Source organism: Canis aureus, chromosome 34 (genome assembly GCF_053574225.1).
Source record: "Canis aureus isolate CA01 chromosome 34, VMU_Caureus_v.1.0, whole genome shotgun sequence".
Classification (NCBI taxonomy): Eukaryota; Metazoa; Chordata; class Mammalia; order Carnivora; family Canidae; genus Canis; species Canis aureus.
In genome coordinates, this window is record NC_135644.1 from 7639784 (window position 1) to 7663074 (window position 23291).

General features: G+C 36.9%; 1 protein-coding gene across 9 annotated transcripts in view; it reads left to right on the forward strand.

Annotated features, from left to right (window-relative positions):
* The window catches only part of ZNF385B (zinc finger protein 385B), a 388911-nt gene that overhangs the window by 73681 nt on the left and 291939 nt on the right, over nucleotides 1-23291 (forward strand). For 8 of the 9 annotated variants that reach the window (XM_077883220.1, XM_077883200.1, XM_077883204.1 and 5 more), the window contains exons 2-3: nucleotides 9943-10094; nucleotides 10777-11094. In XM_077883220.1, coding sequence (XP_077739346.1) covers nucleotides 10779-11094 — 316 coding nt within the window. In that variant the 5' untranslated portion in view covers nucleotides 9943-10094; nucleotides 10777-10778. Of the gene's footprint in view, nucleotides 1-9942; nucleotides 10095-10776; nucleotides 11095-23291 lie in introns of those variants that run through there. The other variant, XM_077883219.1, reaches the window with a different exon arrangement.

The window sequence follows — 23291 nt, forward strand, 5'->3', positions numbered from 1 at the left end:
CTTGTTACTAATTCATGTCCCTTCTTTTCAGCTTAAAGAAGTCCTTTTAACATTTCTCCTAAGGCCAGTTTAGTGGTGATAAACTCCTTTAGTTTTTGCTTATCTAGAAAACTCTTTTTCTCTCAGTTTTGAATAACTTTGCCGGATGGAATATCCTTGATTGGATTTTTTCATTCAGCACTTTGAATATATCATGTCACTCTCTTCTGACCTGCAGAGTTTCTGCTGAAAAATCTGCTTGGACTCTTAAAGTGATTCCCTTGTATGTAACAAGCTGGGTTTTTTTGTTTGTTTGTTTTTTTGTTTTCTTGTTTTTTTTTTCCTTGCTACTTTTAAGATTCTCTTCTTGTCTTTAACTTTTGTTATTTTAATTATGGTATGTTTTGGTGTGGATCTCTTTGGGTTCATCTTATTTGAAACTTTGTGGGCTTCCTGAATCTGGGCTTCCTGGATATCTGTTTCTTTTCCCAGGTTAGGGAAGTTTCAAGCCATTATTTCTTCGAATACATTTTGCCTCTTTGTCTCTTTCTTCTTCTGGGACTGTTATAATACAAATGTTAGTCAGCTTGATATTGTCCAACAAGTCCTTTATGCTATTTTTACTTATTTTAATTCTTTTTTCTTTTTGCTGGTCTGATGGGTAAGTTCCTCTGCTCTGTCTTTGAGTTCACTGATCCTTTCTTCTGCTTCATCTAGTCTCCTGTCAAAACCCTCTCATGTATTTTTCAGTTTTGTTATTGTATTCTCTAATTCCATTTTTTTCTGCTTGGAACTTTCTTATATTTTCTGTCCCTTTGTCGAAGTTCTCACTGTGTTCATCTATTCTCCTGAATTTAGTGAGCATCTTTACGGCCATTACTTAGAACTCTTTATCAGGTGAAGTACTTGTCTCCACTTCACTAAATTTTTTTTCTGAGGTTTTTCTTTTGTTTGGAATGTATTCCTATGTTTCTTCATTTTGCTTGTCTCTGTATTGTTTTCTATGCATTAGATAAAATAACCACTTCTTACAGTCTTGAAGTAGAAGCCTTGTGAAGAAGATGAACTTATTATTCAACCCCATCCTAGCTTTTTGTTGTCTCTAACTTTTTTGATTGTCCAAACAGCCTATTTTATTTTTAATTGCTCCCAGTTGTTGAGGGTTTAGCCCTCTATTAAAGGTGTTCACAGTATCGTTTCTTTTCTTTAGAATACTTGTTACAGTTATATTTGATTCATACTGGAGAGTAAGAATTTTACTTCTTGTTCATCAAATTGCAGTTAAGAACTCAGTAATATTTTTATGTATTTGAGTTTTTATCAAGTATGTGTTTTCTAATCGGAATTCTTTAAGAACAATATGTACATTTCAAAAGACTAGAAATAAACAAAATGTGAGGGGTACCTGGTGGCTCAGTCAGTTAAGCACCTGCCTTTGGCTCAGGTCATGATCCCAGAGTCCTGGGATTGGGTTCCCTACTTAGCAGGGAGACTGTTTCTCCCTCTTCCTCTGCCCCTCCCCCCATTTGTGCACTCTTTCGCTCACATAAATAAATAAAATCTTAAAAAAAAGACAAAATGTGGGTAACTTCGAATGCTGAGAACATAGAGCACTTTCTTCCAATGTTTCTCTGCTCTTTGTATTTACCGAAATTTCTAGAATGATACATTATTTTTATAATAAGTAAAAAAATCCAATAAATGTAAAAATGTGTCTAGATGGCATATAAAGAGACTATGACTTGAAACAAAACTAGACTGTGTAATGTAGTCTCTTTAACTAAAATTTTCCAAGTAGCAAAAGCCAGAAAATACTGTTCTTGTTTGTAAACTTTTTAAAATTATCTGAGAAATCAATGAACTAAGATCTGTTCTTGATGGATGGATCTTGCTTGTGTGGAGCCATCTACTAAACTCCCCACATTTTCTTCCATGCCAAGGAAGGTGCAATGGCAGGCATCTCAAGGAGCCAGGAGAGCTTGTTCTTGCTTCACACAAAGACTCAACCGTTGATTGTTGGAGTGGTTCCAAGGCTTGCTTAGGATAGTGTTCAGGGTTGCACCACTGCCTAGGCAATGCTGTAGGAAAAACAGTGCTGCAACATCTGCCCTTGCCTAGGTCTTCATGATTTGAAGTTTTCCCCACTGTGTTCAGGTACAGTCTTAGGCAGGGCAGAGAGCAAATGGAATTCAGATTTCCTCACTATAAAGAAGACTGCATAGTCCAGTCAGTAAGCATTGCTCTCTCTTATGGTTAGAGGTGTACCTCATGTACCTTTTGGTGCAACTCCAGAAGCCAAGTATTAAAGTCAATAATAGCCTGGGGCTAAAACCTAATACCATCAGTAAAAAATAACTTTTGAGATATGGAAACAAAATTATATCATATTATGAGTTTAAGTATTATTTAATTATTTCCCTTTGAGGTAATAATTTTGAAGTAGCAAAGCTAGCCTTTTGCTTTTACTTCATTCTCAGAAGATGCGAATTCCTAAATAGGGTTTTGTGTTGTTTTGTTTCTTGTAAAAAAGGTTTGTGTCCTAATGGAATTAAAGAAATAAAAACTATAGTGCTTCAAGGTTATTTGTGTAATATCATGAAAGCTAGTACACCACAGAATTCTACAGAGATTAGAATTCTAATCTGATTTGTATCTCAATATTTTTAAACTGTTTACAAATATTTCTACCTCAAAATAAGCATGTTTCCTCTATATCTCTATAGCTAGTCCTGGGTTTAGTTGTCAATCAATTTCTCTATTTACTGATTAAATATTTTTAGTAATTGTTCTTTATCGAAAATTAACAGCTTTCATAACTAATGTTGATTATGGCAACATTTTATTCTTGCAATAAGAAACATACACTTTCCTTCTGATAGAATCTCAATTTATTAAGCATATAAGGATATTTTCAACCCTGGTTTTATCTGAAATGTACATATATATGAAATTGATACTCTGACAGTATGAATAAAATATATTTCTGGTTATTGTTACTGACATAGTTATACTCTTTGTATATGATGATAATTTGGATGACTCAGAAGATCGAAGGTACCGGAAAATACATTGATCTACATAGACATTCAACTATTTAGCCTTCTTAAGGCCAAGGTTTATAATCTCTGATAATGAATTAGAACAAAATAACCTTGTTTTATTTACACTTAGGTAACTCAAATGTCCTACCCTATTTACCCATCACATTACCTAATTCAAAATAGTTCAGATATCTACCCTACTTGATGTAAGAATTTCAATATTTTACCAACTTGCCCTTCTTATATACTTTTTTTCTAATCCGTAAGATATCCTAGGCCAGTAGTTATTCAACATCTTAACTAGCTGCCTGGTTCTGGGCCACTGTTTTGCTTGCTTTTTTTGTTTGTTTTGTTTTGTTTTGTTTTTGTTTTTGGCACTCACTGGTATCCTTTAGCACAGTGCTGTAGTCTACCATGTATGGCTTTACTCCAGGTGCCATTCCTGACTCTTGCACAATTCCCCACATTAGTAGAAAAGTCAGCTGTGATATTTGTATGATTTCACTAATAACTTTGGGTTAAAAAAAAAAGTGATTCAAGTGGAAAATCACATTTGTTATTAGATACAGGAGATTCTCTGAATCCATAGACCAAAGCCCTCCACAGGCATTCTCTATTATGCAGTCTTCTCTGCCCAATCTCAGGCCTATCTGTCGGTTTCAGGGATAAGTTTATCTCCTAACAGAGGGAATGCCTAGAGCAAGTCTTTCATACCTGGATCACAGATTCCTTGTTCCTCAGGCCCAGAGACCATCATAGGCTCATCCCTCTCTGTATCTATATCCTGCCCCTGTCAATCTTTTGGTAAGACTAATAGTGGAAAAATATTTTTCTTTGTGGGTAATCCTATACCCATCCAGAGAGATGTGGTCTTTCTTTAGCTCCAAAGATAATTCAGAACAATATCAGTACTTTTCCCAATGTTGAGTTTATTAATCTGGAATGACCCCAAATATGGGGCTTATACAGAATAGTCCAGTTTGAGCCTCAGCAGTCCCAGTCCATTCTGCTTTCTAAGGTAAAATGCATTCACATCCTTCCTGTGGCTTCCAGTCTCCACTGATCTCTGGTGGTTTTTTGCTTGAACAAGAAAACTGGTTCATCTCCTAGTACCTAACAAAAACTTTCAGGGACAATAAAATTTAAATCTACTTACAGGAAAGAAATATTTGTGAAAGAAAAGATAATTTACAGAGATGCAGCTGTGCCACAGTGAAGACAACCCTTTATATGATTATGAAAAGCTGATTAAGCTCTTTGGAGCCATATTATCTCCAGAGTCTCCATTATAGAATAGAATACATGCTTTACCTACACATCTTCACATAATCAAAAGATCAAAAGATCTTCCAAGATATTTTCTCCAAAACAAAGGAGTACTGTGCCCCCAAAACTGAATTCAAATCTTTTTCTCAAGGGAAACAAACTGTGAGAAGTATTAAAATGTCAGTTTTTCTTATTTAGTAATTAGTGTCAAAATCTCTTGGGATTCACATTAGGCCAGAGCACCCTGTTACAATCTGTTTCACTAGCACTCAGCAAAGTGCCAGTAGATGATCAGAAAAAAAAAAAAATCTGAGAATGATGAACTGTCTAGTGAAATAGAATATTAAGCAGTAATTTCATTCCAATGTAATAAAGCTAACATGCTGTAGAAGTATGCTGAGTACTTTGGGAACTGTTATGCAAAGAATTCTCCACAGTCACTCTCATGAACAATGAGCAGCAGAATGATTGCTTCTTCTGGTTTATTTTAAGCTCTTCATTTTACTCAATCCTTTGGCTACCATAGGGCCAAAGATAGTGTGTTGTATATAGCCAATGTTTAATAAATAATTGCCTAGTTGAATTGAATTAATTATAGCCTCCTATATCTGGATCCTATTATGAAATAAATACTGAAATATTCCACAAAATGAACATACTGTACTGCTGGCCTATTAATTTTTCCTGAAACTCTGTATTTGGGGAGAAGAGTATTGTTTGCAGTCTGGTTGGTGCCCAGGAGCTCAGCTGTCCTTTAAAATAGGATGTTAGGAATCAAGAGCAGACATTGGCAACATAGTGAATGGTCAAGAATCAGCGTCAGAGTCTTTAATCTTCCCCATTTATGTGTTTTTATCTTGCTCAGTCTTTTCCTCTATACCCAGTGCTCCATTCTCTGCAAAAGTTGAGGAGCGAGCAGAAGTCATATGGATGTTGGAACAAATGTGCCCATGTTAGTATGTGATCTACCCCCCAGTAGAATTTGAACTTTAAATTTTGTTTTCAGTCAAGAGATGAAGGAGTTTGCCCCCAAATAATTGGGATTTTAGTTTGCCAATGAGTGGGTGTATTTTTTATTTCCTTTTGGAAGTACATGGCTACTACTGTTTTTGAAATCTCAAGATGCAAATAGCTGTGTAGTCAAGTAACCTTAGTCTCTGTGTTCACAACCCATGCTAAACACCACACACATACACAATGCATTCATTTATTCAGCAAATATTTATTAAGTGCCTGCTTTGCACTAAACACAGTCTGAGATGCTGGGAATACAAAGACAAAGAAAGCACAGTTCTTATCCTCAAGGAACCTGAAATCTAGGAAGGAAGGAAAATGTAGACTTTTCCAATAGCATTTATCACACTCTGTTATAATTTTCTGTTTTCTTCTCTGTATTTCTCATTAGACTACAGAGTCCCTTCAGGTTGGCACTTCATCCACCCTGTTCACTATTGTTTCCCTAGCATCCAGGCCTCTGCCTATATAGCCAATAAATTTGAGTGAATAACTAAAATTGTATGAATATAATAAAACTATATAAATTATTAAGATGATACTGTAAAAGCTGAGTTCCAGGCTTGCCATGCAAAAAAAAAAATGCTTTGGGAGTGCAGAAGTAGAAGAGACCCTGACAAGAGGACTTCAAGAAAAATGAGCGGAGGAGATGACCATCTTGGATTTGGCAGTTAGGAAGTGTTTATAGTGACTTTTCAAAGAGAAGGACAAAATTTGGAAAACAATTATGATCCAGGTTGTTGTAGGTCAGGGAATGAATGAGAAGTGGATAAAACTGATTGACTTGAGTTGGAAAATGAGATAATAAATCCATAGGGTGGGCAGAGTCTTTCATACTTACATAGAAGTGAGAAAATCTCTTCCCATGTTCTCTGTCTGCTATGGCAACTTTGTCAAAGAATGTGTTCTTCACCTGCATAATGGAGCCCTCTTTACCTCTGAATCAGCTTCCTGATTTACCATAATAATTATAACAAATCTTCTATTTATTATAAAAACAATTGGAAAACTACACGGATCAGAGCCAGGCTTCAGAGAAAGTTAGGTATAAAAGTTTCCTGATGCATCACATCCTTAGTCATTTAAAAGTCACTCCTTTAGGTAGTCACTGACTATCCTATCAGTTCTTTTCCTCAAAAGCAGCAACTCAAGAATTAATTTTCTCATTTCTCTATCTGTTGCAAAAGATCTTATTCTTTCATGGATGTTGAATTATTGGCAATCTAATCTTTTAAAATCCTACAAAAAAAAAAAAAAAAAAAAAAAAAAAAAGCATGGAATACCTGATCCAGTTCTGGCTTCTCTTCTGTTCAGAGAAGTTTGCATGGCATTCCAAAGCAGAATGCTGCCCACTGCTCAGTTTAAAATTAGATACCCCTGAAGGTTCTTCTGCCCTATGCAAGTGAAACATGTAATTTAAGATAGTCTGATAAAAAAAAAAAAAAAACAACAACAACTTTAAAATGGAAAACGAGATTTTTCTTTCTTCCTCTACTTAAACTCACTGTTACTTTCCCCTTAGCTGGAAAATTGACATTATAAATACCACTGCCACACATATTATAGGCCTAGGCCAAAAGTGAATGTTGAGACCCTGATATATTGCCTAGCTACCACCTCTAGGTCTTTTTCTCAAGACTTCTGGAATGAAATACATTCTGGTTGAGAGTAGCTCTTAACAGGTGCTATAGGCATTTTTCCCAAGAGGGGAAAAATGTGAAGGCGGTGCTAGGACTAATAAATTGGGACTTGGTTGACAGACTGCACCCTGCCTGCCAGGCAATGCATCCTCCCTAAAGTGGCCCATAAATGGGGTGCTGGAGGCTTGGGGGATCATCTGTACATGAGAGTAACTCTGGGTGAAAGGAAAATAGGGATAAAGATTATGAAGTATGCTGGTATTCTGAAGAGGTTTACAGGAGATTCTAAAATGGCTACTCATTTCATTTTAAAGGTTTCTTTCTTAGTAGCTAAAATATCTATATTTAAGTGAATCTAAAGCATAAAATATTTCTAAGACAAATGGCAATCAGAAAAAATCACAGGTAAGCTGGTTTTATACGTTGTAAGAGAATACAAATAAGTCATTTTTTAATATTTCAAATTTAAAATGGAACAGTATGCTGTACGTCTTATTTCCATGAAACATCAGGTGTTAATTGACAGCATGGGCAAGGCCAGCCACCTCCAAGTTGGGTTAAATTTTCAGATGAAAGTGTCATCAGTCCTCAGCTGAGTCAAGGATTTTGGTTACTTGACTTGAAATATAACACTTAGATTTCAATGATTCATTGAGTTGGTATCTGACCTAGCCTTGCAAGGTTAGAAATGATTGATTTTCCTTTTTCCTTATGTTTTACAAAGGATTAGTTTTCTAGGTAGGGCATAATATATTAATGAAGAGCTCATTTAAAAATTATTTATTTCTATCAGTTCTTTTGATTCTTAGAATAGATTTTAATATTTTGAGAGGACACAAACTATAGTATGTTTAAACATAACTTTTATATAGTGTTGGTATTTTCCAAAGTTGTATCAGGAAAATGACTTTGTGATATCATAATGTTTTGGGTTTAGGGAATAAAAGCAAAAATATTGATGTATATGCAGTTAAATCACATTTTAATTATAGCTGAATTATTTTCTGCAACTCAGTTATGGGAATTGCTTAAACCTGATTTATGTATAATTTGAATAAACTTTAAAATTTTGTGAAATAGAGTTCCTTGAAATGGTGATATCAGGATAAAATATTTATGGGACAAATAGATTTTCCATGTCAAAATTAGCAATTTTCCAACAACTCAATGAAGGTTAGGATTTAGCCTACAGTATAATGCATAATGGATCTTTGCAATTGGGTGTATGGGTGTAAATAGGGAGTGCTTTCTGGCACACTGCATGCGTAGAATCAACTTCTATCTTTTTAGTCATACCCTATGCTGTAACTTTTAGTCATACCCTGTGCTATAAGTCATTTTCTGATTTTTTTTAAACATTCAACAGGTGAACGCTCCAAATATGGACTAGCCTGTGGTTGCCCTTTCCTTTTCATACAGCTCTAAGCCAACTTGGACCAACAGAACTGCTCAAACCAATGTCCTTCCATCTCTTGAGTTTTTTTCCATAGGCAGGAATCCCTCACAAGCCATAATCCTTTCATTATCTTAATTCTTCATCCCTCATGGCACACTATTGTTCACCTCAGCCAATTCTTTCTCATGCTTACTCCTTTTCTCTTAGTTTTTACCCAATTATTCCATGTATATTATTCTCTTCTTTCTCTTATGAGAGTGTCTTTTTAGTTGAGAACCAAATGCATTGCCATAATCACACTGACAAGAATGTATGATATAATAGAAAATATATTTGGTCTCTGCCCCCAGTTTCTGGTACAGAGCTTTTTCTAAAACTCTTAAAATTTCCTAAGTTATAGGGACATTAGAAACATCTTTGGTTCTGATATTTGGTCTTTGACCCCTGCTTCCTGACATGGAGCTCCTGAAAGCCTTGTAATTTCCTGAGTGATAGGAATATCTTTTTTCCTAATGAGGCAACTCTGGGTGGGCTCCTGGGTTGTTCTTGTATAAGGGCTAGCCGCCAAGCTGTGTTTAGGAGCTTGGGCTTTTTGGCCCTACCCCTGACTCTCTTGAAGAGAGGCCGAAAATAGAATATATAATCAATCACGCCTACTTGATGAAGCTTCCATAAAATCCCAAGAGAACAGGGTTCCGAGAGCTGCTAGGCTCTCGAACATGTGGAGGTGCTGGGAGATGGTGTACCCGGAGAAGGCATGGAAGCTCCGCGCCCCTTATATCAAGAGATGCCCTGTGCATCTCTTACATTTGGATGTCCATCCGTATTCTTTATTTATCTTTTTACAATAAGCTGGTAAATAATAAGTAAACTGTTTCCCTGCATTCTATAGCTACCCTAGCAAATTAATCAAACCCAAGGAGGGGATTGTTGGGACCTTCACTATTTAGGGGGGTGGTCAGAAGCACAGGTGACAGTCTGGGCTTGCAAGGTGTCTGAAGGGTGTGTGTGTGTGTGGTGGGGAGACAGTCTAGTGGGATTGAGCCCTTAACCAGTGGGATCTAATTCTATCTCCGGGTACATAGTGTCAGAATTGAGTTATGTTGAAGGACACCCAGAATTGCTTCTCTTGGGGAAAAAACCTCCATACATTTGGTGACCAAAGTAGCAGAAGTGAAGTATTCTCTGTGACTAATAAAGTGACTTTCTTTAGAAATCCCTTTCTAAAAGGGAACACAATAGGGAAGAACTGGGGTTTTCCCTACATAGGAAGGAAAAATCTGAGTTTTTCTAATAAAGTATAAAAATCCCGGTAATAGTAGTATTAAATAAAATGAAAACAATTACATATGTTATAGTGGAACAGAGCAAAATAAAAAGCCAAGGCCATCTTCATCAGGTGAAGGTCCCTGACGTGCTGAAAAGTCTCCTTTAAAATCCTCAGTTAAATTATAATCTATCTCTATACCCTTATGAACTAAATGAAAAAAGGCAGCATTTAAAAATAAACAAAATTACAAACAAAAATCTTAGTCTGCTCTACTCTTTTTCTATTTTTCAATTACTAGTTTACCATTTACTGTATTTCTTTTACTTTTTATTTCAGATGTTCTGCATTTCAACCTCATCAAAAATTAAATTGATATTTATGGGCTGATCTGGAAACCTGAATATAATTTGTTTCACTACAACTATAAGAAAATATGTTCAAATTCCCATTGGCTGACTTATAAAGGGGCTTTTGGAGCACAACTTAATGTAAGTTGCAGACATACTGTGTTTTAATCTCTGTTGTTCACCTCCTCCCCAGGTTTAGGGCATTTGTCTGCTGACAGGTGCACGTGTGTTATTTATACCTTTGTGTCTATACCTAGCCTTTTCCATGATGCTGGGTTCATAACATTTATTCTTCCCTTCAATAGGTATTTAAATACCTATTATGTAGAAAGTACAGTTCTAGACCTAAGGGACATCCAGAAATGAGGTTACCGCTCTCACAGGGCTCATACTCTGTCAAAGAAACACAGAGACCAAATTGCACAAATACGTATGAAATGCAAAGGGTGATAGATGCTCTGAGGGAGGTCATATTGCACTGTGGGAGCATGCAGCCAGAGATCACCTTATCCCCGGGTCGGACGGGCTGCCTGGAGAGGGTAGTACTCTGGTGAGATTTAGGGTCAGCAGGAGTTAGAAAGGGCAAAGGGATCGGGAGGTGGAGGGAGGGTGGGGAGGATAAAGGAGGAAGTACTCCAGACAGAGGACATCTGTTCAAAGACCATATTTTCTCGATAAGGTAGTTTTGATGACTTTTTCAAAGAGCATCCACTGAGTAGCTGGAAGACCTTTAGCCTGTCCCAAATCTCGAAAATTAATTGTAATCATACTAGAAAATCAGAGAGCATTTATTTTACAAGCGCTTGTACTTTTTATTTTTCAGGTATGAAGTACTCATTACGCCCTAATAACTACCCTGAAGATGGTATTATGAATATGGCAACTTTTCTACGGGGCTTTGAAGAAAAGGGGATAAAGAATGACAGGCCTGAGGACCAGCTGAGTAAAGAGAAAAAGAAAATTCTGTTCTCCTTCTGTGAGGTGTGCAACATTCAGCTGAACTCCGCCGCCCAGGCCCAAGTCCATTACAATGGCAAATCCCATCGCAAACGAGTCAAGCAGCTGAGTGATGGGCAGCCGCCACCTCCGGCTCAGGGCTCAGGGCAGCTGCTCACCAGCCCCGGCACCACCACCAGCGCAGGTAGGTGCAAGGGCCCGGGGCTCCGTGAGCTGCTGGGAGAAATGCCACTGTCCTAGGAAATGAAGGATTTAGAATAAGATCTCTTTCACCATGAAGCTACCACCACATAACATGTATTCTTCTCCCTACAGTTCATCCCAAGAGCTGTTTGTTACGTCTGTGTGTTTGTGTGTGTGCATGTATAAAAAATTCATGTGGATTATATTAGATGCAAACATCACACGCACAAAATTTGTGTATCGGATCATAGACTTGGTCCTATATTCCCACAGTGTGGAAACATTTCCTAGTGTGTTTTGAAATGTGTTTAAAATAGATCAGTGACGTCAGTGTTTTGTTCCGCCTCTCTGCAAAATTAGGCTTTCCTGAGTTTCCTTCATCTGCCTTCTATAGGGTGGTGTACTCCTTGATGGTATATAAAAAGCTACAGCTTTATTTATAACATCCCATGATGCAGGAAAGGAGCATTAGTCTTGAGTGTTAGACGTGTTATATTCTTTTGGGGAGTTGGCAGCAGCATGCCAGTGGTGTTCTAACAATAGGGGCAGGCAGTGCCAAAACCAACAAGGCTTACCTCTGCGCTCTGGCCCTATCGCAACCACCTTCCTGCCTCCCCCTCTCACTTCTCACCCTGACCTGTGGGTGGGTAGAGACAGAAGCTTAGGAGTTCTCACATTTCCCGCATCTGCCCTGAATCTGAGAAACAGTCTTTCAGGTTCCTTATCCTTATCCTTAGGCAGCCCTTCCTCCTCCACATTGCTGGCTGTTGGGTATCTTCACTAGGACGCAACTAAAGAAAATGTGGGACTTACTGTGATAGGTGGTGAAGATTTCTACAAGAAGTGGGCCTCCTACCCAGGTTTAGGGAGATCAAGATAAGCTTCCTTCTAACTCTGGTGGAAGAGTTCCAAATTCCACTCTAGCCGACTCTGGTGAGGAGGCTTCTCTGTGGAGTGTGATGGTGCAAAGCAGCTATTCCCTGGAATTTCACTCGGTGCTGTTACATAGTTTATGATTTTGTGAAGTTATGCCATGGTCCCTATATTAAGCTCCAGTGAACACTGTGTGTCCTGTAAAGAGATAATTTTTATATTTCAAGCTAAACCTAACTGCTTTTTACTCAGTGTGTGATTTAATTCCATTAAATGATTTTCCCCAATCAATACTTAGCATGCTATGGAAGAATTTAAAGGAACGTCAAGGATATAAGATACACATTTTATTATAATAGTGAATAATTACCTATCCATTTTGTCTTTATTATGATGATAATATAAATATTCACTGATGCATTAATGTATCTGTATTTACATAGTAAAATAGAGTTGGTGTTGGGTTAAAAACTGATTTATTGTCTTATATCAGAGAGCAAATAGTCCTGACTAAAGGTGTGAATTATGTCTGTTAGAGTCCAAATATGTATGCCTAGATTGAAGTTAACCTGCGACTTCTAATTAGGGAGATTAGTAGCTAACATTAATTGACCGTATTTTATGGGCCATTTTCTGGTCCTTTCTGGGAATTTTCTCTTTTAGTCCTTTCATCAACCCTGAGGTAGGTACTATGATTATCCCTCATTTACAGACGAGAAATGGAGCACAGAAAGATAATTTTTCGAGGTTATATGGCATGGAAATGGCAGATCTAGAATACCAACTATATTTAATTAATTAATAGTGAAGCCATTATTCTTTGTCACTGCTTTGCTACTATTTTCTGCTGCGCAGTAATACTCTGGTTGAATTCAGACCTGTGTGCTCTAATATACTTGTGGTCACAAATTGTTGCTATCGTGGTGAACTATTTAACTTCAGTGGGTTTTGCGACTAGACATGTAAAGCTCCAAGTCGTGAGTTTCTCCATGCTAATGAAATTAGCTTACATAAATCTAGCTAAGGCGTACACAGAATATTATAGGTATATTCTATAAGTAAAATATAGTTCATCACTTAGTCTAAGGCAATATTAGTATAGGGGAAAATGGGTACAAAATGAGTCAGGTTTTCAGGTTGTACATTAGATATAAAGGACGACTTTTATGCACTGATAGTTTGGTCAATTACCCATTGTCAGAAGATGGATTTAAAATATAATGAGAGGGGGGATCTCTGGGTGGCTCAGTGGTTTAGCACCTGCCTTGTCCAGGGCCTGATCCTGGGGTCCCGGGATCAAATCCCACATCAGGCTCTCTGCATGGAGCCTGCTTCTCCCTCTGTCTGTGTCTCTGCCTCTCTCTCTCTCTCTCTTTCTCTCTGTGTCTCTCATGAATAAAAAAAATCTTAAAAAAAAAAAACATGTGATGAGAGGAAGTCACTTAATCTCTGAAAGTGGTTAGCATTAATTTCCCCATCTGAAAAGAAAGTAGATATAATAGTGTCTTTTTCTCTTTGAAACAGAGATTAGACATAGATGTATGTAGAAAGATGATTATGACATGATTTATAATTCCAAAATATTAAGCAGATCCCAAATGTCCAATAAGAGAAAGGTTAAATACATTTAAAGTACATTTATAAGATGAATGATAGAAACTATAATCATTAAAAATTATATTTATGAAGAATCCCTAATGGCAGGGGAATCTGTCCATAATATCATGCTAAGTGAAGCAGCAGAAAGTGAAGTGGAATATACCTCAGTGCTATGTGTACATGTGCATTTATCTACTGTTTAGTCTCAACTCACTGAGGAGCAAGACTGACATGGTTTTATTTTTTCCAGCCACTTTCTTCAGTTTTGATCTATCAAATGTCTGTTTCCTGCTGGGTAGCAGTTCCCTTAGCACTTTCTCAGCCCATAACTTCTCACTTTTGTCTATTCAGAGGGACTTTGATTTAAATGACTCAGCTCTATTTATAAAAACATCCATGTCAGAGCCAAATTAAGATTTGGCTAGATAGACCCTGGAGTTGAGAGTGGAGGAGGGGATACAGTTCGCTCTCAGCTTCCACCGCTCCAGCCTGCCCTTCTGCCTGTGGATGGATGGGGTGTAGAATGGCCTTACCTTACAGTCTTGGCAAGGTTGCAATGCTATTCTTGGTACGAGATTGCTATCCTGGTTGTCTTTGGGTCACAAGTGCTCCGGACAGAGCCTGTGGAGGAAGAACTCCCCAAAATGTTCCATAGACATTGGGAATCCCTGAGATTTAGCTGTATCCCCCAATTGACCCCCACTTTGTAGCAAAAGACTTCATTCCCCAACTGTTTGTGCCGTTATCTCCCACATTATGGCAGTCCTGACAAGATTGTGTGCTCTATTCTTGTCTATGTATTTATCAACTCTTAAGGCTTGAGGGAATGTACAGAATAAATCTGACAACTAGCATTTCTCTTACATGGAGCTGCTAAGGCACAGGTAGGTAGAAGCAGATGGGGGTGTGAGAGGCTCCTCCACATTTCTCTTGCCTGCCGAGGTAGCACAGGGGAGACTGGGAAGTCCATTGACAAAGTAGGCAATTCATCAAGGAACAAAATGCTAGTATTCCCTTTGTGCCCATTGCTTGGCTTTACAGAGTGTTATGGGCTGAATTGTACCCCCACCCCCTGTGAAGAAGATATATTAGAATCCTAATCCTCAGTACTTCAGAATGTAACTCTATTTGTAGATAGAGCCTTTGCAGGTAAATTAAGTTAAAATGAGTCATTAGGGTTAGATTGACTCTAATTCAATATGACTTATAAAAAGGGAAAATTTAGACATACAGACAGAAAAGAAAAGATGATGTAAAGACACACAGGAAGAAGACAGCCATCTCCAAACCAAGGAGAGAGGTTTGGAACCAATCCTTCTCTCAGAGTCCCCAGAAGGAACCAATGCTGCCACACCTTGATCTTGGACTGCCAACCTCCAGAACTGTGACTGATACATCTTTACCTAGTTATGGTGCTTTTGTTACAGCAGTGCTGACTGATACACAGAGGAAAATGGTATCCCATCTTCCCCGTAAAGGAGAAAAGTTGTGGTAGTAAAGGTAACCTTCCCAAGAACTGTCAGTTTCAGAGGTAACTTTCCTTCTTCTCTGTCAGCCTTCTTACAGTGTAAGGATTGGCAAGGATGGGAGTAGAGTCCACAGGGTGGTGGTTGAGACTTAAGAACCACTGGCAGTTCTTTCACTAAGTTTAGATTCAAAACCTTTAAATCTCAGCTTCTGGTAGAACAGGAGGACTCTTTTGTTCTAAAATTCATCCAAACAAACTCACAGGGCACCTGGGTGGCTCAGTTGATCAAACATCTGTCTTCTGCTCAGGTCATGATCCCAGGGTCCTAGGATCAAGCCTCACATCAGGCTCCCTCCTTAACAGGGAGCCTGCTTCTCCCTCTCCCTCTACCTACTGTTCTAGCTACCTGTGCTCTCTCTCTCTCTCTCTTTCTGTCAAATAAATAAATAAAATCTTTAAAAAATAGTAATAAAATATTTAAATGGCATGAGTTTCTGTATTAATATGGTAAAATAGACTTCAGAAAAAAGAATATTACCAAACACAAAAACTCATGTTATGACAAAAGGTCCAATCCACCAGGAATACATAATGATTCTAAGTGTTCATGTATCAATTACAATTGAAGACTTCAGCATTTCTGTCTCAGTAACTGATAGAATTACTAGACCAAAAACTCATCAAGGATATAGAAGATCCAAACAATATAGTAAGCCAACAGGTTTTAACTAATTTATTTAGAACTCCACCCAACAACAGTAGAACATATATATTTTTCAAGTGCCCATGGAACACTGAGAGGCCATATTCCAGGCCACAAGACAAACCTTAACACATTTAAAGGAATTATAATCATACACAATATGATTACAGTATGTCTCTGACCGTAATGAGGTTAAACTAGAAATCAATAAGAGAAAACCTACAGGAAAATAACATATCTCTTAAATAACTCATGAATCAAAGAATAAAGCTCAAAGGAAAGAAAACATACATAAAACTAGATGAAAATCGGAAACAATATATTAAAACATGTGGAATGTAACTAAAACAGTACTGAGAAGAAAATTTATATCACTAAATGCCTATATGTGAAATGAGAAAAGGTCTCCAATAAATAAGTCTATGCACTAAGAAACTGAGAAGAAGAGAAGAAATAAACCCAAACCAAGCAGAAGGAAGAAAATTATAAAGTTCAAGTACAGAAATATCTGAAGTTGAAAATAGGAAAACAATAGAAAAAAAAAAAACAATGAAACAAAAAACTGGTTCTTTGAGGAAAAAAAATCAATGAAATTTAGAAGCCTGTAGCAAAACTGACAAAGATTAAAAAGAAAGACGACACAAATGATATAGAATTGATATTACTATAGAATTGCCACAATTAAAAATATAATAAGCAAATACTGTAAACTTATATTCAGAAATTTGATAACTTAGAAGAATGCATAATAAAGCTCCCCCAAAAGAAATTTCTAGATCCACGGGATTTTACTAGAGAATTGTACCAAGCATTCAAAGAACACCAATTTTATACATTTCTTCTAGAAAATAGAAGAGGAAGAAACACTCAACTTACTTTATGAGGTTATTATTATCCTGCTACCAAAATCAGACAAAGACAATTTATAAAAAAGCTACAAATTAATCTCACATGAACTTAGACTTTAAAAATTTCAGTAAAATATAGACAAATTGAATCTAGTAATGTATAAAAAGAGTTTTATGCCATGACCTAATTGGTTCAACATTAAAAATCAATAATATAAAACATCAACAGCTAAAGAAGAAAAATTATGTGATCATATCAATTGATGAAGTAAAAGAATTTGAGAAAACTCAACACTCATTTATGATAAAACTCTCAACGAGTTGGGAATAGAGGGAAATTACCTCAATTTAATAAGAGCACTACAAAAAGCCTGCAGTTAACATTATTCTAAATGGTGAAAGAATGAATGCTTAACCCTAAGATCAAGAGCTTGCCAACAAATTGGATAGCTTGGAAGAAATGGATGAATTCCTGGAAACATATAACTTCTTAAAATTGAATCAGGAAGAAATAAAATTTGAACAGACCAATTACCATCAATGAAATTGAATCAATAATCAAAACCACCCAACAAACAAAGGTCCAGGACCAGATGGTTTCACAGGTGAGTTCCACCAAACATTGAAAGAAGAGTTAATACCTATTTTTCTCAAACTATTCCAAAAAGTAGAGGAGGAAGGAAAAGTTCTAAATTCATTCTATGAGGTATGCACTGCCCTAATACCAAAACCAAATAAAGACACCACAAAGAAAGTTACAGGCTAATATCTCAATGAACATAGATGCAAAAATCCTCAACAAAATTTTAACAAACCAAATCCAACAACAACAAAAAAATCACTCACCATGATCAAGTGAGATTTATTCCTGGGTTGCAAGAGTGACTCAATAGTCACCAATCAATCAGTATGATACATCACATCAATAAAAGAAGGGATAAAAACCTTATATGATCATTTCAATGGATGGAGAAAAAGCATTTTGCAATGTGCAGGATCCATTCATAATAAAAACCTTCAACAAAGTCAGTTTAGAGGGAACATACCTTGACATAATAAAGGCCATATATGAGGGTGCCTAGGTGGCTTAGTCTGTTAAGCATCTGCCTTAGGCTCAGGTCACAATCTCAGGGTCCTGGGAGCGAAGCCCCACTTTGGGTTCCCTATTCAGCAGGGAGTCTGCTTCACCCTCTCCCTCTGCCCCTCCCCTCTGCTCATTCATTCTCTTTCTCTCAAATAAATAAATAAATAAAATCCTTTTAAAAAAATAAAAGCCATTATATGAAAAAAGCTCAGCTCTATCATACTCAATTGGGAAAAACCAAGAACTTTTGTCCTAAAAATCAGGGAGAAGACAAGGATATCCCCCTTACCCCTTTTATTCCATGTAGTACTGGAAGTCCTAGCCACAGCAATCAGAAAAGCAAAAGAAATAAAGCTATCCAAATTAGTGAGGAAAAAGCATAACTTTTCACTGTTGGTAGATGATGATGCTCTATGTAGAAAGCCCTGAAGAGGGACGCCTGGATGGCTCAGTGTTTGAGCATCTGCCTTCGGCTCAGGGTGTGATCTCAGAATACCTGGATCGAGTCCCACATAGGACTCCCTCCATGGAGCCTGCTTCTCCCTCTGCCTGTATCTCTCCCTCTCTCTCTCTCTCTCTCTCTCTCTCTCTCTGTCTCTCATGAATAAATAAATAAAATCTTAAAAAAAAGAAAACCCTGAAGACTTCACCAAAAAACTGCTAGAACTAATAGATCAATTCAGGAAGGTCACTGAATACAAAATCAATGTATAGAAATACCTTACATTTTTGTACACTAATAATGAAGCAACAGAAAAAATTAGGAAAGCTGTTCCATTTACAATTGTGCAAAGAATAATAAAATACCTAGGAATAAACTTAACCAAGGAGGTGAAAGGCCTATACTCTGAAAACTATAAAACACTGAAGAAAAAATTCAAGAAAACCAAACAAATGGAAAGATATTACATGCTTAATTAAACACCAATAAAAAATAAATTTATTTTTAAAAAAATAATAAAAAAAACACATATTGCTAACACATCTTGCAGAAAACTGCAAAGCCTGTATACCTTGGTAACAATGCTAGGCACGTTGGTGGATTCAGGAATCCTAAGTGTTTTCATAAAAAATTAAGATACCCCCCCCAAAAAAAGGTATTACATGCTTATAGATAGGAAGAGCAAATACTGTTAAAATGTCCTTGCCAGGGGTGCCTGGGTGGCTCAGTGGTTGAGCGTCTGCCTTTGGCTCAGGTCATGATCCCGGGGTCCTGGGTTTGATTCCCATATCAGGCTCCCCACAGGGAGCCTGCTTGTCGCTCTGCCTATGTCTCTGTCTCTCTCTGTGTCTCTCATGAATAAATAAAATCAATCAATAGATAAATAAAATGTCCATACTGTCCAAAGCAGTCTACAAATTAAATGCAATGAAAATACATTGAAAATGTATGAAAATACCAACAACATTTTTCACAGAACTAGAACAAATAATCCTAAAATTTGTATGGAACTGCAAAAGATCCCAGGTAGCCAACACAATCTTGAAAAAAGAAAAAAAAAAAGCTGAAGATATCACAGTCTCAGAGTTCAGATTACACTCAAAGATATAGTAATCACAACAGTATTGTACTGGCATAAAAACAAACACATAGATCAATGGAACAGGATAGAAAGCCCAGAAACAAACTCATGATTATATGGTCAATTTGTCTTCTACAAAAGAGGCAAGAATATGCAATGGGAAAAAGATAGTACCTTTAGCAAATGGTGTTGGGAAAACTGGACAGCAACATGCTAAAGACTGAAGTTGGACCACTCTCTTACACCATACACAAAAATAAACTCAAGATGGATTAATGATGTAAATTGAGGCCTGAAACCATTAAAATTCTAGAAAAGAGCAAAGGCAGTAATGTACCTCACAGCAGCTATAGCAATAGTTTTCTAGATATGTCTCCTAAGGCAAGGGAAATAAAAGCAAAAATAAACTATTGGGAGTACATCAAAATATAAAAACCTCTGCACAGTGAGGAGACAATCAACAAAACTAAAAAACAACCATACTGAATGGGAGAAGATATTTGCAAATGACATCTCCAATATAGGGTTAGTATCCAAAATATATAAAGAACTTATACAACTCAACACCCAAAAAACAACCCAATTAAAAAGTGGGTGGAAGACATGAACAGACATTTCTCCAAAGAAGACATCCAAATGGCCAACAGGCACATGTAAAGATGCTCAACGTCACTCATCATCAGGGAAATGCAAATCAAAACTACAACGAGATTTCGCCCTGTACCTGTCACAATGGCTAAAATCAAAACCACAAGAAACCACAAATGTTTGTGAAGATATGGAGGAGAAAAGAACCCTCTTGAACTATTGGTGGGAATGCAAACTGGTGCAGCCACAGTGGAAAACAATATCTCCATACTGTTCCTCAAAAAAGTTAAAAGTAGAACTCCCCTAAGATCCAGTAATCTCACAACAATGTATTTACCCAAATAATACAAAAACACTAATTTGAAAGGATATATGCGCCCCTATGTTTATTGTAGAATTATTTACAATAGCCTAATTAGGGAAATAGCCCAAGTGTCCATTGATAGATGAATGACTAAAGAAGATGTGATATATACATATGTATATATACACCGACACACAATGGAGTATTATTCAGCCATAAAAAGAATGATATGTTGCCGTTTGCAACAACGTGGATGGAGCTAGAGAGAATAATGCTAAGTAAAATAAGTCAGAAAAAGGCAAGTACCATAAGATTTCATTCCTATGTGAAATTTAAGAGACAGAGGAACAAAGGAAAAAAGACACACAAACCAATAAACAGACTCTTTACTATAGAGAACAAACTGATGGTTACCAGAAGTGAGTTGGGTAAAGTGATGGGTGAAATAGGCTGATGGGGATTAAAGAGTATATTTGTCTCGATGAGCACTGAACAATGGATAGAACTGTTGAATCAGTATATTGTACACCTGAAACGAATATAACACTGTGTGCTAACTATACTAAAATTAAAATTTTAAAAAATTTTTATTATTAAATTCTTTAATCCAATATATTTTTGTACAATTGATTCCTTTTACAAAATTGTCTAACCAGTATTCCTTTAAAAATTTAAATGCAAGCGATATAAATAATAAAGAAAAAATCAGTTAACATTTACATTTCCCAGATGTGTAAACCTTAGTTACAATTATTTAGTAAGATTTTCCTAATATATAAAAATGTAATTTAAAAAGAGCAATATAAGGGTGTCCATTCTCATCTCTCTTATTCAACATCGTACTGGAAATTCTAGTCACCATGATAAGGCAGGAATAAGTAAATGAAAGGCATACAAACTGGAAAGAAGACTATCTCACTTCACAGATGACATGATATTCTATCTATCAATCCCAAAGAATCTATGAAAGAATTCCATTTACAGATGGTAGAGAATATTTGTTTTTTTTTTTTTTTAATTTTTTTTTTTTTATTTATTTATGATAGTCACAGAGAGAAAGAGAGAGAGAGAGGCAGAGACACAGGCAGAGGGAGAAGCAGGCTCCATGCACTGGGAGCCCGACGTGGGATTCGATCCCGGGTCTCCAGGATCGCGCCCTGGGCCAAAGGCAGGCGCCAAACCGCTGCGCCACCCAGGGATCCCGGTAGAGAATATTTGTAAACCACATATTTAACATAGGAAGTAGTATCTAGAACATATAAAGAGCTCTCAAAACTCAACAGTAGAAAAAAGATCAAACAATCCAATTATGAAATAGGTAAAAGATAGGAAGACAAATTTCACCGAAGAGGTACACAGATGACCACAAATGCATGAAAAGATTTTCAATATCATTAATCATCAGGGAAATTAAATATAAAATCACAGTGAGATTTTGCTATATATCTGTCAGAATGGCTAATGTAAGAAATAGTGACAATACCAAATGTTGGCAAGGGTGGAGAGTAAACGGGTCACTTACACGTTGCTAATGGAAATATAAAACGTTGTAGCCACTCGAGAAAATAGTTGGGAAGTTTCCCATAAAACTAGACCTACACTGACCATTCAACCCAGCAATTGTACTCTTGGAGACTTATTCCGGAGAAATGAAAATATATGTTCCCACAACAACCTGTATATAAATGCTTCAAGTAGCATTATTTGTAATAGCCCAAAACTATAAACAATTCTGTATTAGTTTCCTGAGGCTTCTGTAACAAATTACCACAAACTTGGTGGTCTAAAACAATAGAAATTTATTTTCTCAAAGTTTTGGGGTCTCAATTGTTGAATGATTGTGATATGTACAACAACCTGGATGGATCTCTAGGGAATTATGCAAGATGAAAAAAGTCATTCCCATAAGGTTACGTACTGTATGATTCCATTGTGCGACATTTTTGAAGTTACAAAATTTTAGGAATGAGGAACAAATCAGTAGTTCTCAGGGGTTAGGGATGGGGGAGGGTGTCAGGATGGAAGTGGGTGTGATTATGAAAAGTCAATCTGAGAGATCCTGTGGTGGTGGTTACATGAACCTACAAGGGTGACACACACACAGATGAGGACAAGTAAAACTGGGGAAATCTGAATAAAATTGGTAGATGGTATCCATGTCAACATCCAGACTGCAATATTATATAGTTTTACAAAATGTGTGATCAGTGGAAGCTGGAACGAGCTCAAGAGAACTTCTTATATTATTTCATACAACTGCCTGTGAATCTCTAATCATTTCCATAAAAATTTCAGTTAAAAAATCTTAATAAAGGTGACCATCGAAAATACCCAGTCTTCTAGTAGCATTATCAGAGATGATAATGAACACAAATTTTGGGGGGAGGGTGAATTTTTAAAATAATATCAAGTGTCTGCAAAGATTAATAAAACGCAATTTCTTAAGTGTCCAGATGGATATTTACATAAGTGAATATCAGATTTATATATAAAGTGGATGGCATAGGGAAAGGAATGGTTAACTTTATAGAGGTCAGGGAAGGTTTCCCAGAGGAGGTGACATCTGTGGTAAATACTCAATGATGAGTTTCAGGTTACTCGAGGAAAAACAACATTCCAAATATAAGTGATGATGCAATGTAAATGCATGTAGGAACAAACTATTATTATTGGAGTGAAGTATGATTGGGTGAAAAGGAGGGAAGATCCTTCAGGCAAAATAGGAAGTAGCTGGAACAAGAGAGTCGTCTTTCTTCTGTGGACGCATAGGAAAAACACTGCTTCCCAAATATATATTTAAAAAAATCACGGCAGCTGCTGGAATTCAGAGTTCTCCTAAGTTCTGTGCCACTCTGATTTATGTCAACCAGGAGCCTCCCCATCAGGTCCAGACACCTCAACTTGGTGTTTCTCGAGGATACCACCTGACGATGTAGATCTTATTTTCCACGACCCACATACAATCCCCCAAGTCCAGATAAATTTGACCTTATTCTCTATGTAGGGTGGCTAGTGACACCCCTCTTGCCCTCTGCCATCAAAGGCTGGGATCTGTTATCCTCAGTGCCTATTGCTGTGGTATTTCCCCACCATTCCTCTCCTAGTCACCTTCCTAATTCTGTGAGGGGTATTTGAACTTAAAAAAATAAGGCAACTGATGTGTGAATAACTGATAATTTAACTCAGTGGTTCTCACATTTTAGAATCA